Here is an 18,080-nt window from a genome sequence, read left to right as displayed (position 1 = left end):
TTTTTGCTCTCCTACCCGGCTACTGACCCATTTTTTCCGTTCCCGACACCGCCATCGCTTGCCACGGAAGTGCCACTTCCTCGTTCAGAGCGACCTGCTTCCCGCGTCCAGCAATCCCCAAATCGTGGGCGTATCTCTTTCCCTATATTCTAAGAAAACTTGAGAAACGCTACGCGCGTGGGTTCTGTCTCCGTTCTGGTCCTGACAGAATGTTTTTTGTGTTTTCTGTTCCAATCATTCTATCAGAGAAAAATCGCTCGCCGCAGTAATGTATGCGAATTAGCATTCTGGTTAGCATGATTGCGTTTCCGACACAATCCCGCTTTGCATTTTCTCGCAAAACACATCGCCATACTTGAAGAAGGTCTCAATGATTCTAATCTCCATCTTTCTTCCACAGTCAACCTTCTGGATTCCCGTTCCGTGAGCGGAGACCTGGGATGGGTTTCGTACCCCAAAAACGGGGTAAGTCTGCATGAAAATCTCTCATTCACAAGGAATCGGCAAAAGAGAGGATTTTTAAAGCGGAATAGTCAGATTTGTTTGCAAATACTGCTCAAGGTCATTCAAGGTTATAAGCCCACCTTAGATGGGCGGCGTACCCCAAAAACAGGGCGAGCGTGAAATTCCGTCACAAGGAATCGAAATAAGTGACAACTGTTGAGGATGATAATGGAAAATGAGTTGGACATTAGATGGGTGGTGTACCCCAAAATTAAGATGAGTTTTTGTGAAATCCATTCATTCACAACAAATTGGGAAAATAGTTATGATTTTGTCACGGTTGCCATGGCGCCCAATTGGCCCCGCCCGTTTGGCGCCAGCTGCGGCTCGTGGACGGATTGGCTTTCCTTCTATTTAAGTTCAGTACTCTACCTTTTGTCAGTCCGTCAACGAACCTCTGCCCCAAAAGACGTGGGTTTTGACTCGGTCCTGTTTCCTGTTGGTATTTCCTGTCTGGTATTGTTCCCGTTTATTTTGTCCTGTTTAATGTCTGTTTCCAGTTTGGTTCCCGTCTATTTTTGTCCCGTTTATTATTCTCTCCAGTTTTCGTTCCTGTCTAGTTTGTCCCGTTTAATTTTGATATCCTGTTTTGATATCAATCCTGTCTGTCCCGTCCTGTCCGGTATCGACCCCATCTGTCCGATACCTGCTCGGGCAATTGGTATCGATCTCGTCGTGAATACTGTGCAAAAATACATGAACTATCGAGAGAAAACCATAGTTCTAGAAATGTGTCTTTTATTCACATAGAGGTATCCCTGTTGTATGTTTGTCTGCCATCTTGCTGCTACGTTGTGCTCTGTGGCACAGGTTTTCGTTCACATTAGACAGTGCCATCTAGTGGTCTAATATTACCTTGGTTTCAAGTTTACCACTTAGGGTCATTCTGTCACGACCAGCACACAGGGTGGACCCAATCGCGTAACGTTTCTCACAATTTTATTGAGATATAGGAAGAGGAAGGGCAGCAATCGGATTGTGAGCCGAATACGGAAGTGGATCTTCCGTAGTGGGGGATGGCAGTGTCAGGGATGTAAACACAGGTCGATAGCCGGGACAGGAGAGCAAAAACGTGGTCGGGATCACAAACAGGTCATAAGCCGGGACGGGAGAGCAGACGTGGTTGGGCTCAAAACAGGTCGATAGCCGGGACAGGAGAGCAAAGAGGTGGTTAGGATCACAAATAGGTCTTAAGCCGGGACGGGAGAGCAGACGTGGTTAGGATCAAAACAGGTCGATAGCCGGGACAGGAGAGCAAAGAGGTGGTTAGGATCACAATTAGGTCTTAAGCCGGGACGGGAGAGCAGACGTGGTTGGGATCAAAACAGGTCGATAGCCAGGACAGGAGAGCAAAGAGGTGGTTAGGATCACAAATGGGTCTTAAGCCGGGACGGGAGAGCAGACGTGGTTGGTATCAAAACAGGTCGATAGCCGGGACAGGAGAGCAAAGACGTGGTCGGGATCAAAACGGGTCGTAAACTGGGACAGGAGAACAAAGACGCGGTCGGGATCACAAACAGGTCCTAAGCCGGGACGGGAGAGCAGACGTGGTCGGGATCAAATCGGGTCGTAAGCCGGGACAGGAGAGCAGACATGGACGGGATCGAAAACAGGTCGTAGACGGAGACAAACGGGAAGAACAGGAACGGACAAGTGGAAAAACAGGTGCAAAAACAGGACAGGCGGGAGTCAGGGTCAAAAAGGCTTGCCTTGTACCTACAGAGGTTCGCAGACGGACTGACAACAGGGGACAGATAGGAGTGGGTTTGAATAAGGACAGGGAGCCAATCAAATGAGCGGGCACAGGTGATCCAAATCGGTGATCACGACACATTCAAGTTCACAAGCCCACCTTGTTATAAATCACAGATGAATGAATTCATGAATAAAGGACAAATAAAGTGTTTGTAACCCCAAACACGCCGAGGTGTTAAATCCCAGTAGGGCCGAACAAAACCTGCGATGCTCCAAAATCTAATCTGACAAAGCTCCATTTAATCCCCATCGATTCTCTCCCCCATGCCAAAGTCCACCGCTTATAAATATTCAGGTGCTGACAGAAGCCATTTGTTTTTTTTCCCATCATGCCTCCCTCGAGACTGCCATTGTTGTCGGACGGTGGAGATGTCATTTTACCGTATTTTCAAGACTATGAGGCGCACTGGATTATAGAGCGCCTTTAAAAATCGTCATTTTGCCATTCGTTTTCTATATATAGGGTGCACTGGACTAGAACTTGTATGAAATAGTATATTATAGAGAGTACTAATTATGTTAATTATGCATATATACGACTAAATAACATTATGAATAAGTATTTACCGTATTTTACGGACTTTAAAGCACACCCAAAAAAAATGTTATGTGAAAGTGTGACTTATAATAAATACGGTGTGTCTAATATGCAGTGGATAATATTGGAAATGCATGTCACAATTACATGATGCTGCATATGCTAACTGTTCTGCCTTTGAGAAACATCTAGAGTGGTCATGGAACACCCTCTTGTGGTTAGCAGGTTTATTGTTTGTATCCGAAATTAATTTGAGTGCCGAAACCAGGTGTCAGAAAGGTAATTTTGTCACGGTTGCCATGGCGCCCAATTGGCCCCGCCTGTGTGGCCCCAGCTGCGGCTCATTGACAGATTGGCTTTCCGTCTATTTAAGCTCAGTGCTCTCATTCTTTCTTTGTCAGTCCGTCAACGAATGTCTGCCCCGCAAGACGTGGGTTTTGACTCGGTCCTGTTTCCTGTTGGTATTCCCTGTCCGGTATTGTTCCCGTTTATTTTTGTTCTGTTTAATATCGGTTTCCAGTTTCGTTCCTGTCTATTTTGGTCCTGTTTATCATTCTCTCCAGTTTTGTTCCCGTCTAGTTTGTCCTGTTTATTTTCGATATCCTGTTTTATTATCAATCCTGTCTGTCCCGTCCTGTCCGGTATCGACCCCATCTGTCCGATATCAACTCGGGCAATTGGTATTGATCTCGTCCGCCTCTGGCTTCCCATCATTTCATGCCAGACTGCTGCCCAACGTGCATGACTCCCCATTTCCCGTAAAATCAAAGGCTTTTATAAAAACGTCACGTGTTTGGGTCCTATTTCCGTTCTGGTCCTGACAATTAAATAGATAGTAAATAAAGTACTACGAATAAAAACTGTTTTTAATGCCAACTTTGTCCCCACTGTCCATCTGTGTGACTACATCCCGATTTGTGTGCGTCTGTGTGTTCGTACGTGACTTATAGGCTCCGAAACGGCTGAACCAATTTTCGTAAAAATTCACACAGTATTACTTTAGTCCTCTGGGAATGTCCGTTGCTAGGTTTTGTGTCAAGGCACCCTTAATATATACAAAACATCTGGTTTTGTGTACAAGCGGCTCTGGAGCTGCATGCGGTCATACTGCTCTTTGGCACCCCTTAGTGGCTCCCTGGCGTTTTTTTCAACAAACCACAGCCCCCAACCACCTCACCACCAGGCCATTATGCTTGTTTGTATACATATATTGTCATTAATATTGGACCATTATTGCAAAATGTCCTGCGAGCAGTGTTCCCTCTAAGCTGCGCACGAGCGCAATTGCGCACTGCTCGCACATTCTCAGCGCACAAGAAAATCTAGCCAGCACACAAAAATGAGGGCTCAAAATGACTAATTAAGAAGCAACTTAAGTCAAAGTTAGAGTGCATGAAGGTGAAAATACACGGGTTCCCCTGATGTTGTGTCCCAAATGCGGTATTTTGAAGTCGAGTGGAAGTGGAACGAAGTTGAGTAAAGTTAGTAGAGTTTGTCGAGAACCGGCTTCTTCGGCTCGGCTCACTAAAAGGAACCGGCTCTTTCGGGTTGTTTTTTCTTTCATCCCAACATGACCAAATATGATGTAAAATGATGCACAAAATGACTTAAAGGAAGGGGGGAATAGAACAAAAAAGAAAAAAATACCAAAATGAAAAAGGAGTGAAAAGCTGAGAAAAAAAGAAACAAAAGGAAGAGAAAAAAGAAGGAAACATTTAGAAAAAAGCCAGAAAAAAAGAAAAGAAAGAAATGTAGGGAAAAAGTAAACAGAGAACAAAAAGAAAAAAGTAACAGCTCGGAAAGAATAAACACAAAGAGTTTTTTTTTAAAGGAATTTAAAAAAAACACGGAAAAAAGAAGAAAAAGTTTGTGTTGCATTCAAATAATTTCCAATTGTATCAAGTGAATCTTGTTGCCAACATTGTACTTCCACTCACTCATAAATGTGATTAAGTATAGTTCTGTATCTTGCAACCGACTCAATAATCCCCCATAATGTTAATGGGGCGGCTGTAGCTCAGGAGGTAGAGCGCTCGTCTTGGGATCAAGGGATCCCAGTTCGAATCCCGGCTTGTCCGTGTTACATGTCAAAGTGTCCTTGGATAAGACACTGAACCCCTAATACCCCCAATAAGGCCGCTATTGGGAAATGTGAAGCACACTGTAAAGCGCTTTGGGAAGTCATTGACTTGAAAAGCGCTATAGAAATGCATTTCATTTCATTTCATAAAAGTATGCGACAAAATATGTCAGGAAATAAAAAGAAATGGAAATCTTGTGAAAGAATTGTAAGAACAAACGACGTTTGTAGGCAATCGTACATGAGTCAATTCATTCAAAAGAGAAAAATCATTTTGCATTGCCGAAAACTCAGCAAAATGTCAAGTTTTGGACATGTTTGATAATGACTTAGTTGCCACACTTGGGATTGCCGTTGCCCACTGTTGTTTCAAGCGTCGCTCACCGACTTTGAGTGAACGCTCAGACCCGTAAGGAAAATTACAGGGAACATTGCCTGCGAGTAGCATGTTCGAAACCCCCGATCCAAAAGGGGACACGTTGCACATTCCCGGCAGGTAAAAAGCGTACGAAGCGTGAAAATGTGTCGAGAGCGAGGCAAGGGGCTTAGCTTGCGGTGGCTCATTACGGATGGCAGAGTAATCCTCATCCCTTCCGCCTCATTTCACAAAAAGTGTGTCGGGGACGCGGGGGCGTTCCCGTCTGCCAAAAAGGGAATTAGCGCTCAGCTCGCCACTTTGGTAGCGTCCGTCGGAAGTCTTCCCAAAACGTGGCTATTATCCGCATGGCTAGCGCTCTCCCGTGGCTAATACGGACGCTTTATCACGTCGGCCTGATGGGAACCCGGGGAACGGACTATGATCTGCTGTTATAGCTTAATGGCCGCTATTAATCATCCTTTCCTCCGACGCTGTACGCAACCTTGTGCCGTCCACGCCTCCCCGACTTCTTCCGACTGATTACCGTATTTTCCGCACTATAGGGCGCACCGGGTTATAGGGCACACCCTGAAAAAATAGTTTCTGGTCCTATATTTGACATACATAAGACGCACCGGATGATAAGGCGCTACAATGGGAACGTCGACAAAACAGTCAGATGGTTCAGTCCAACTTCTTACCCCCTTAACATTCCCAAAGCTTGCAAAGAAGCAAATACGTGTCGTAGACACGTGCGGATGCGGTGTCCGTACGATGTCACTCAAATGCATCGTTTCAAATATCATTCGGAAGGTTAAAGTCTTGGGATTCGAGAAATGCCAACCATTCCTTAGTTTCTATTTTCTTTTTCGCTCGCAACTTTACTGTGCATATGACAATTAACACTTGGAATTGAGTTGAATTCACTCAAGTCATCACAGCAACATCAAGATCGTTCTAAAACAAGATACCGGGAAAATATAAAGCCGCATAGCTCACCTAAGTTCCCTTGCAGCCATCACGTTCAATAATGTTACGTAACCATGGTCTTCTTACAACCGTGAGTGTAGTTAATCCAGGAGAGTAAAATATTTACAAATACAGACTAATGAAACATGTTTCTTTATGGCGTAGTTTAGCAAGCTTGCTATTCACAGTCATCTTTTTCGGCCAATTGCAGGGTTTGTTTCGGCCCTCTAGCCTATCCGAGGCTCCGAATAACTTCAGCCAATAGCGATCGATTTAACGGATGATTGACACATCTTTTTTGGCCAATTGCAGGGTTTGTCTTGGCCCTCTTGCCAATCCGAGGCTCCGAATAACTTCAACCAATAGCGATCGATTTGACTGATGATTGACACATCTTTGTTGGCCAATTGCAGGGTATTCCATGTCCGGTATTGTTCCCGTTTATTTTTGTTCTGTTTAATATCGGTTTCCAGTTTTGTTCCCGTCTATTTTTGTCCTGTTTATTATTCTCTCCAGTTTTGTTCCCGTCTAGTTTGTCCTGTTTATTTTCGATATCCTGTTTCATTATCAATCCTGTCTGTCCCGTCCTGTCCAGTATTGACCCCATCGGTCCGATATCTACTCGGGCAATTGTTATTGATCTCGTCGGCCTCTGGCTTCCTATCATTTCATGCCAGACTGCTGCCTGACGTGGACGACTGCCCCATTTTCCGTAAAATAAAAAGCTTGTGTGAGAGAAGTTACACAATTGGGTCCTGTTTCCGTTCTGGTCCTGACAACTAGATAGATAGTAAACAAAGTACTACTGATAAAAACTGTTTTTTAAAGCCAACTTTGTCCCTACTGTCCATCTGTGCCCCATGTACATTCCGGGACGCACTTCAGGGAAACAAATGTATTGGGTAGGGCGGCACCGTTGTTGAGTGGTTAGCGCGTCCGCGGCAAAGTTCTGAGGACATGGGTTCAAATCCAGCGACCAGCTTTCTGTGCAGAGTTTGCATGTTCTCCCCGTTTCCACATTTAAAAAACGTGCATGTCAGGTTAATTAGCCCATCCGAAATCCAAGCAATTGAGGGTGTCCCCTGCTCACTGCTTGAGAATATTTGGGAGGTGTTCCAGCTGTCATGATTACAGATTGGAATCACCACAACTGCCTCGGACTCCGATTGGCTCCCTGTCATTATTTAAACCCTCATCTATTTGTCACCTGTTGTCAGTCCGTCTGCGAACCTCAGTTTGCTGTAGGCAAGCTTTTCGACCCTGACTCACTTCTGACTCACTCCTGTCACTATTTAAACCCACCCCTGTCTGTCCCCTGTTGTCAGTCCGTTTGCGAACCTGACTCCCACCCTGACTCCCACCTGTTTTTGCTTCCGTCTGTTTCTCGGCTTCGACCTGTTTTTGATCTTGACCACGTCTACTCTCCTCTCCTGGCTTTCGACGCGTTGCTGATCCAGACCACGTTTTTGTTCTCCTGTCCCGGCTACTGGCCTGTTTTTTTCCGCTCGAGACACCGCCATAGCTCGCCAGGGAAGTGCCACTTCTGCGTTCAGAGCGACCTGTTCCCCCCGACCAGCGACCACAAGATCGTGTGTGCAGTTCCTTTCTTCCAATAAAACTGAGAGAAACGTAACGCAAGTGGTTCCTGTCTCCGTTCTGGTCTTGACATGGTCAAATACACATTCCCTGGATAAGCAGGACTTTCTTGCTTCCCCGTTGGGTGAAACAGGACGGTTTCTTGCGTTGCTCACTTCGGACTTTCTTAACTGCTTGCCGAGTGCTGTAAGCACAGGGCAATGTAGTTGTGCTAACTCATGTTAATAAGATATGCTAATGGGTACATGCTAAAAAGTAATGCTAACGTAAAATGCTAGCTTCTTCATGCTAAAAAATGTTGGTAATGGCAATATTTTAACGACTTCATATATACATATTATGCTAATGACCTCATGTTAATGAGTTATGCTAACGGGTACATGCTAAAAAGTGATGCTAACAGTTAAATGTTAACTGCTTTATGCTGAAAAATTATTCTAATGCGAACATGCTAACGACTCAGCAAATTGAATGGGCTCAATGCATTTCGAATGGCTCATTCCTTTTGAACAAGTACATTTTCAATGTTTATAAAGTGTAATAACAGTGTTATTACTATGTTATTACCATAAATGTGATTTTTTTAGACCTCCCCAAGCCATACCCTTGTTGCTAACGGTTGTGGGCCCATCTCAATTGAACTTGCCAGTACCGGGGGGTGTGGGGGGCGCAGTCCCCCCACAGAACCAAGTAAAAAATGACAGAAACATCTCTCTGAGTTAAAAACTTTATGCTAACTAATAATGCTAACAACCTGGGTTATATATACATGCCGGGATCATCTTCCAGATCAATCACAACTCTTACAATTGCCGCGGGAATTGTCTAGTTATTATTATTATTTCAATGATAAGCTATATTACCCAAGTAAAAGCAGATATTAGGTTATAACATCACCCTCGAGGATGAGCCAGCCCTGTCGGGATGGCATGTTGCCAAAAGCGTCCTCCGACAGAACAGGGGACTTCCGGTCAGGCGTGGTTTTATTGACACAAACAGGAAAAGGAAACACACATGAGCGCGACTTCAAAATAAAAGAATATAAGATTGATAAACATATAAAAGATATAATTAGACTGATGTTTGAAACGTGACTTTATGTGTGTGTGTGTGTGAGAAAGACTGTTTTTATATTTAGGAATATAAAAACAAGTTAGCACGGCGGCGCAGTGGTTAGCGGCACAGTTCATGTCTTGGGAACCTCCTGCGTGGGTTCAAATCCAGCTCCAGACTTCCTGTGCGGAGTTTGTATGTTCTCCCCGTGCTTGCGTGGGTTTCCGGAGTGCCCGGTTTCCTCCCACGTTCCAAAAACATGCATTTCAGGTGAATTGGCCGGTCCAAATTGTCCCTAGGTGTGAATGAGCGAGTGAGTTGTCTGTCCCCGTGTGCCCTGCGATTGGCTGGCAACCAGTTCAGGGTGTCCCCTGCCCACTGCCCGATGATTGCTGGGATGGGCTCCAGCATCCCCGCGACCCTACTGAGGATAAGCGGTGCAGCTAATGAGATGAGATGAGATGAAAAAGTTATTTTCATTGCATTGAATTCTGAGAAATGCACATTTCCAAAGCCATCTTCGGGCAGTGGGCAGGGGACACCCTGAACTGGTTGCCAGCCAATCGCAGGGCACACAGGGACAGACAAGTCATTCGCTCATTCACACCTAGGGACAATTTGGACCGGCCAATTCACCTGAGATGTATGTTTTTGGAACGTGGGAGGAAACCGGGCACTCCGGAAACCCACGCAAGCACGGGGAGAACATACAAACTCTGCACAGGAAGTCTGGAGCTGGATTTGAACCCACGACAGGTTCCCATGACATGAACTGTGCTGCACAAGCGCTAACCACTGCACCGCCGTGCTGCCTGTATCTCCATTTTTTTTTTTCAGTTTTTTAGAAATTTCCATCTAATTTTTTTCAGTTTGGGGATTTATTTCCCCCCCAGTTTTCTTAACAATTCTCTGGGCAGAAGAAATGTCTATAGCTCTAACTTTGCAGTCCAAGTGCATTTATTTCCTTGTTATTTTTTGTGTGCGCAAAACTCCGACTCCAAAATCATCCATCCGTCCCCGACAAGTCGGTTCATATTCCGACCACGATCTCGAGCCCGTCAGATTTCCGAAGTGAGGAAAGACTGAACGGCTAGCTTGCCGTCTGGAGAGTTTGTTTGCACGTCTCGGATCCTCTGCCAGCTGGCGATCACGTGACTTTCCCGCTTCGATTTTGTTTCCGTCACTCGGCTTTTGTCCACGTCTCCGAATGGGCCCCGGATGGCGTAGACGGCTGATGGGAAAATAATCCTTGTTGTGACAAGCCACCTTTTCACAGTGCAAGTTTTTTTTATTTTTTTTTTGTTCGAAGATGGTGTAGATAAAAGCCTGGACGAAATGGCACGCGAGCTGCAAATCGGCTAATCTGCCGTCACTCTCTGACAAAAACGAGGGGTGGGGGTGGGAGTCTATAGGATCGATTTAAGAGTCCTTGCTTTGAGATCTGGCCAGAATTTTTCAGGCAAGCCACCCCATAGTCAAGTCATGTTTATTTGTGACGCCCTTAATCACAAAGAGTCTCAAAGACTATTATGACACCATTCCCTGATCTAAAACCTACATCAGGGCAAGGAAAAACTCAAAAACCTCAGGAGGAGTCAAGTCATGTTTATTTGTTTGGCCCTTAAACACAGTGAGTCTCAAAGGGCTGCACAGACCACAGACTATTGCAAACTACAGACTATTATGACACCATCCCCAGATCTAAAACCTAAATGATGGCAAGGAAAAACTCAAAAACCTCAGTCAAGTCAAGTCATGTTTATGTGTGACGCCCTTAATCACAAGGAGTCTCAAAGGGCGGCACAGACCACAGATTATTGCAAACCAAAGACTATTATGACACCATCCCCTTAACTAAAACTGACATGAGGGCAAGGGAAAACTCAAAAACCTTAGCATGAAGAAAGTCAAGTCAAGTCATGTTTATTTGTGACGCTCTCAATCACAAAGAGTCTCAAAGGGCTGCGCAGACCACAGATTATTGCAAACCACAGACTATTATGACATCCTCCCCTGATCTAAAACCTACATGAGGGCAAGGAAAAACTCAAAAACCTCAACATGAGGAAAATGAAGAAACATTGAGAAGGGATAGTCTCAAAGGGCTGCGCAGACCAAATATTATTGCAAACCACAGACTATTATGACACCATCCCCTGATTTAAAACCCACATGAGGGCAAGGAAAAACTCAAAAACCTCAACATGAGGAAAATAAAGAAACATTGAGAAGGGATAGTCTTAAAGGGCTGCACAGACCAAAGATAATTGCAAACTACAGACTATTATGACACCATCCCCTGATCTAAAACTTACATGAAGGCTGGGGCTTTAATAACATAAAGTCTCAAAGAGCTGCACAGATTAATGTTACAATATCCGCTGATCTGAAAAACTCAAAAACCACAGCAGGAAAATTATCCTGGAAAGCTTGGGTGGGTAATCCAGTCAAGTCAAGAAGTTGAGTGACATCCATTCTTTTATCTCAGTGAGGCAGGCCTCCAAATTTCCTCCATCGCAAGATATAGTTGAGTGTTGTCTGTGTACCAATGAAAACTGATATTAAACTTGCGAATAATATCCACTCATGGAAGCATGTTATTGCTGAAAAGAAGTGGGCCAAATACAGAACCCTGCGGAACACCACAGGTAACTCTAAAGGGCTCACATGTCATTTCACCATACTTAACAGAGTACGTCCTATCTAAAAGGTAGGATCTGAACCATAAGAGGACGGTTCCTGAGAGACCAATCCATTTTTCCAACCGTTCTAGTCGATAAAGGTAAACAAAAACACCCAGGAAAAAATCAAAATTAATAAATACGATTAAAAAAAAACAGAATCTAAATGGTTGAAAAAAACTGGAAAAATGACTCCGAAAAACAAATATTCCAAGCAGTGCCACAGATTTGGCGGCGAGCAAAAAAAGAAGAATATGACTGATGCCGAGATAAAAAGCCGAGCAGATGGCAACAAGGACGGGAGTACGGACTCTAGATGCAAGAGACGATATGACGGAGGAGGAGCAGAATAAAACGAGTGAAACAAAGCATCTGGAATAAAAGAGAGAGCCCTCCTTAACATCTTATTTAGCCGTGGTAGACTGCCGCCGCTGCCAAATTGAGTGTGCATTTTGTGCCTTTTTGTGTGTAGCAGCTAATAGAATGCGCTCCAGATTGTTCTCTTTTGTAAACAGACTAGCTAGCAAGAATAATTTATTTTCTCCAACACCAGACAATACCCTCAATGGAAAACAAATACTAGCTTGGGCCGAATGGAATTGAAACGATTGACTATTGTGCAATTGTGCACGGTTACTCTGATTGGCTGTCAGGACAAGAACGGAAACATGACCCGCTTGCGTTGCGTTTCTTACAAGTTTTATTGGAAGAAAGAGAAAGGGTTGCGCCCGAGATCGGGTGATTGCTAGGCGCGGGAAGCAGGTCGCTCTGAACGCGGAAGTGGATGTTCTGTGGCGAGCGATGGCGGTGTCGGGAACGGGAAAGCGGGTCAGTAGAGGGTCAGGAGAGCAGAAAGGTGGTCGGGGTCGGAAGCGAGTCGGAAGCCAGGAAAGGAGAGTAGACGTGGTCAGGATCAAAGAACGGGTCGAAGCCGGGGGACAGACGGGAGCAAAAAAGCAGGTGGGAGTCAGGGTCGAAAAAGACTTGCCTAGTGTTAACTGAGGTTCGCAGACGGACTGACAAAAGGGGACAGATAGGAGTGGGTTTAAATAGCGACAGGGAGCCAATCAGAGTCCGAGGCAGTTGGCGCCAAAGGAGCGGGTGATTTTACGGTAAATGGGGAGTCATGCACGATAGGCAGCGGTCTGGCGTGGAAAGACAGGAAACCAGACACCGATGAGATCGATTCCAATTGCCGGAGCAGATATCGGACGGATGGGGTCGATACCGGACAGGACGGGACAGACAAGATTGATAATGAAACAGGATATCGAAATAAACAGGACAAACAAGACGGGAGCGAAAACTGGAGAGAATAATAAACGGGACAAAAATAGACGGAACGAAACTAGAAACTGATAATTAACAGGACAAAATAAACGGGAACAATACCGGACAGGAAATACCAACAGGGAAACAGGACCGAGTCAGAACTCACGTCTTGCCGGGCAGAGGTTCGTTGACGGTTCGAACTTAAAAAGACGGAAAAGTAATCTGTCAATGAGCCGCAGCTGGCGCCATACGGGCGGGGCCCATTGGGCACCATGGCAACCGTGACACTCTAATCCATTTTGGGTAAAATGTCCATCCTTAGTGGTTTATTTTAATTTTTATCTTTGAAAAATGACATCAGAAACATCAAAAGCCCAAAACGGGACACAAATTGTCCTAAGCGTTAAAAAGGGGATTGTTTTGTGCAGTCTATACTTAAAATAGTCTTGTTATTAATCAATTTTTTTGTTTGATCGTATCTCTATGATAAACTACATCAGACCCAAAATGGGACACAATATGTCCTAGCAGTTAACATGATAATTATTATTGACTTTATAGTAATTGTTATTTGGTTGATATTTGAATTGTTATCACTGCTTTTGAACGCTAGCTTCCGGAAATGGTCCCTGCTAAATAACAGACTTGGTCCTTTGAGCCAGACTCAGGTTTTTTTTTTTCTCCTTTCTTCAGTGGGAGGAAATCGGTGAAGTGGACGAAGACTACGCCCCCATCCACACCTACCAAGTGTGTCGGGTGATGGAGCAGAACCAGAACAACTGGCTTCACACCAACTGGATCCTGACCGAAGGAGCCCAACGAGTCTACATCGAGCTCAAGTTCACCCTGAGAGACTGCAACAGCCTGCCCGGCGGTGTGGGCACCTGCAAGGAGACCTTCAACATGTACTACTACGAAACGGATGCCGGGGAACCCGACGACTCCGAAACCGGGGACTTCGCCAGCCGGATCACCGACGAGGAGGACCGGGCCCTGAAGGAAAGCCAGTACATCAAAATCGACACCATCGCGGCCGACGAGAGCTTCACCGAGCTGGACCTGGGGGACCGGGTCATGAAGCTCAATACGGAAGTCCGGGATCTGGGCCCCCTGACCCGTAAGGGTTTTTTCCTGGCCTTTCAGGATTTGGGAGCCTGCATCGCTCTGGTGTCGGTGCGGGTTTTCTACAAACGCTGCCCGTTCCTGGTCAAGAGCCTGGCCGAGTTCCCTGACACCATACCGGGTTCTGAGGCCTCGCAGTTGGTGGAGGTGGTGGGCCGCTGCGTCAACAACTCACTGCCTCTATACGAGCCTCCCAGGATGCATTGCAGCACCGAGGGGGAGTGGCTGGTCCCTATCGGCAAGTGCGTCTGCCAGCCGGGATTTGAGGAGATCCTCGGGAGCTGTCAAGGTGAGTGCTGCTTTAGTTAGGGGTATGGGTTAGGAGTTAGGGTTAGGGTTAGCGTAAGGAGCTGAGAAGTAAGGGTTAGAGGGTTGGGGAAACACAAACTAAGTTTAGAGGGTTAGGGTTGGAGTTAGGAGGTTAAAGTTAGGGTTAGAGGATTAGTGTTTGGGGTTAGGGTTAGAGGGTTAAGGTTACACAAATAAGGGTTAGGGGGTTAGGGTTGGAGTTAGGGGGTTTCAGTTGGAGCTAGAGGGTTAGTGTTTGAGATTACCGTTTGAGGGTTCAGGGAATAGGATTAAGGTTATACGGGTTAGGTTTCGGGGTTTTAGGGTTAGGGTTCGAGTGTTCGGGTAAGAGGGTTAAGGTTACAGAAATCAGGGTTAGGGGGTTAGGGTTGAAGTTAGGGGGTTTCAGGTAGAGTTAGAGAATTAGTTTTGGGGATTACCGTTTGAGGGTTCAGGAAATAGGATTAAGGTTATGCAGGATAGGTTTCGGGGGTTAGGGTTCGAGGGTTTGGGTAAGAGGGTTAAGGTTACGCAAATAAAGGTTAGGGGGTTAGGGTTGGAGTTAGGGGGTTTCAGTTGGAGCTAGATATTTAGTGTTAGGGATTACCGTTTGAGGTCTCAGGGAATAGGATTAAGGTTATACAGGTTAGGTTTGGATTTAGGAGGTTAAAGTTAGGGTTAGAGGATTAGTGTTTGGGGTTAGGGTTAGAGGGTTTACTTTGGTTGAATTAGGGTTAGGGTTAGGTTGGAGGGTTAGTGTTAGGCCTTAGGGTTAGAGAATTAGTGTTGTACATTTAAGGGTTAAAGGGTTTGGGTAGAAGGTTGAGGTTCAGGGATTGGGTCAGAGGGTTAGGGTTAAAGTTATGGGTTAGAATATCCGCTTTTCATCTTTTTTTAACCGAGCGTTTTTCCATCGATAAGCGTTTTTCTTGTTTTTGTTTTTTTCCCTCGAGCTTTGAAGCACTTTGCCGCTCTCGTGCAGCCGCCTCAGCTCTAAGCCGAGAAAACATGAAACCTCAACGGGCATTCCCGTGTGCACTGCTCCCGGACGTGCGCTTAGCTTTGCTATTCTGTACATTTTTCTTTCAAGTTCTTTCCGCACTAAATTTTTTAATTGTACAGAAGTTTCTATGAAAGATCCATAAGAATAGGAATTTTGCTAGCTGCAATAGCAAATAGCATCGCTTTAGTTGCTAGCTTTGCTTTAGTTGCTCGCTATCTATCTATCTAGACATCTATCTAGACATCTAAACATCTATCTATCTATCTATCTAAACATCTATCTATCTATCTATCTACACATCTATCTATCCATTTATCTATCTATCTAGACATCTATCTAAACGTCTATCTATCTATCTAGACATCTATCTATCTCGACATTTATCTATCTAGACATCTATCTCGACACCTCTAGACATTTATCTATCTATCTAGACATCTATCTCGACATTTATCTATCTATCTAGACATCTATCTATCTAGACATCTATCTATCTAGACATCTATTATCTATCCATCTATCTCTATCTATCTATCTATCTATCTATCTATCTATCTCGACATCTATCTCGACATTTATCTATCTATCTATCTATCTCAACATTTATCTATCTATCTATCTATCTATCTATCTATCTATCTATCTATCTATCTATCTATCTATCTATCTATCTATCTATCTATCTATCTATCTATCTATCTATCTATCTATCTATCTATCTATCTATCTATCTAGACATCTATCTATCTATCTAGACATCTATCTATCTATCTATCTATCTATCTATCTATCTATCTATCTTCTGATTAAGTAGATATATTTCCCAGGATGTCAGAAATTGGTCCAAAATGTTGTAATCAGCCGCCATTTTTTTGTTTTTTGCAAAAACGGTCCAACAAATGGCGCATTTGACAAGCTGCGGTTAGTCATTTGGGGTTGGTTGTTTGCTCAAGGACACGCAACATGAGTTGTGGAGCGCGGCTCCTCCACTGACCTTCTGATGGCGAGACAGCCAATCTACTGCCTCCCCCCGCCCCAGCCGCTTCACTTTGTTGTTTCATTGTCCCCCGAGCGAGGTGGCGCGGGGGCGCTTTTTGTCAAGGACCATTTAGCAGGTTTTGCTTTCCGTCCTGCCGTGCTCCCATAAAAACCGCAATAAATCGCTACGGGGAAGAACTTCTCGCTTAATCGAAATCTGTAACTTAGGGAACCGTGTTTTAACTTCCTCTGAACTTCTTTTGGATGGATCTGGTCCAGTTTGTTTTACAACAAATAAGGACATTTTTTGGACATCAGAACTGGGGCTATGCTCTGGTACATCCATCCATTATCTCCACTGCTTATCCAGAAGCGTGGGGGCTTAGGTATGTCTTAGATCCCATTTGGACGTCCCTTTGACATCAGATTGTGGACTAAATCTGGTTTGATACATTTTAGACACAATTTGGACGTCTTTTGGACGTTGGATTTTGGGTTAAATCTGGTCCAGTATGTTTTAGACGTAATAAGTTTAATGATTACCGATGTGAGTCACCTGTGCCCGCTTATTTGGCGCCAACCGACGATTCTGATTGGTTCCCTGTCAGTATTTGAACCCAGTCCTGTCTGTCCCCTGTTGTCACTCCGTCTGCGAACCTCAGTGTATACTAAGCAAGCCCGTTTCGACCCTGACTTCCATCTGTCCCGTTCTTGCTCCCGTCCGTCTCCGGCTATGACCTGTTTTGCTCCTGACCACGTCTGTTCTCCCGTCTCGGCTTATGACCTCTTTTTGTACCCGACTACGTTTACTCTCTCGTTCTGGCTTACGACTCGTTTCCGACCCCGACTACGACTTGCTCTACTAGTCCCGGCTATCAGCCAGTTTTTCCGTCCCTGACACCGCCATTGATCGCTACGGAAGATCCACTTCTGTGTTCGAATCCCAGTCCGAATCCGAGAGCGACTTGCTTCCCGCGTCCAGTGAACACCGGATCGTGGGCACAGCCCTTCCTCTTTCTTAATAAAACTTGAGGTAAACATCACGCAATCGGGTCCTGTTTCCGTTCTGTTTTGGGGCTATGCTCCGGTATATCCATCCATCCATTCATCCATCCACCCATTAGCTGCACAGCTTATCCACACCAGGGTCTCGGGGGCTCTAGTATATCATAGATCCAATTTAGATTTCTCTGTGACATACAACAGTCTGCTACAAGCCACGTGAACTCCTCTTTCCACGATGCTTTTCATGTACGTTTACGATTTGTAGCGTCGTACATTTTGTTCGCTTCTTTTGAATCTTTCTCTTAGGGCTGAGGTTTTGGCTTGATTCCTAACCACTTCTGCATTTTTCTTGTGTTCTCTCTGCGTCTACTTTGGAAAATGATATGCAAATGCGTCAGAAGTAGGAAGTTTTTCGATGCAGGCCTCTGATTGGCTGCTGAGTATGCAAACTCCCTAACGAACTGAAATTATGAAATTTCCAAACCGAACGAAGATTTCGAAATCGGAATAAAGCAAACGTTGGCGTCTCGAGATTAACGTGAATAAAACCGGATCAAACGCTGGTTTGATGAATCCCCAAGGAGGTGTTGGTGTTCCGCTGCTGCAACCTAAGCAATACGGGAAACAAAATCATAGCTCAATTGGTAATTAAGCAGGTGACTTACAAGTATATAAATACATTAAAATAGGAAATATCAAGCAGTTACCGTTTTTGTGTGAAATGAGGAAGCGTATTTTTTTAATGGCATCATATTTTTAAATCTATTTTCAAGTCTGTTCGAGTACATTTAAAAATAGAATCGTATGTAATCATTTAATTTCAATCGGGGCGTTTGACAGGGACCATATCTCCTTTTACCTTAATTATGTTGGTTTTA

The 18,080-nt window shown here is 44.7% G+C and overlaps 1 protein-coding gene across 1 annotated transcript in view; it reads left to right on the top strand.

Annotated features, from left to right (window-relative positions):
• unm_sa34860 (un-named sa34860) overlaps positions 1–18,080 on the top strand; it is a 76,267-nt gene that overhangs the window by 11,414 nt on the left and 46,773 nt on the right. Inside the window, exons 2-3 of the mRNA XM_088319903.1 lie at positions 401–465; positions 13,500–14,217. Coding sequence (XP_088176029.1) covers positions 401–465; positions 13,500–14,217 — 783 coding nt within the window. The remainder of the gene's footprint in view (positions 1–400; positions 466–13,499; positions 14,218–18,080) is intronic.

The sequence above is a fragment of the Urocampus carinirostris genome, chromosome 16 (genome assembly GCF_059441175.1).
Source record: "Urocampus carinirostris isolate Australia breed hairy pipefish chromosome 16, RoL_Ucar_1.0, whole genome shotgun sequence".
Lineage (NCBI taxonomy): Eukaryota > Metazoa > Chordata > Actinopteri > Syngnathiformes > Syngnathidae > Urocampus > Urocampus carinirostris.
This window is presented reverse-complemented; position numbering and strand designations above follow the sequence as displayed.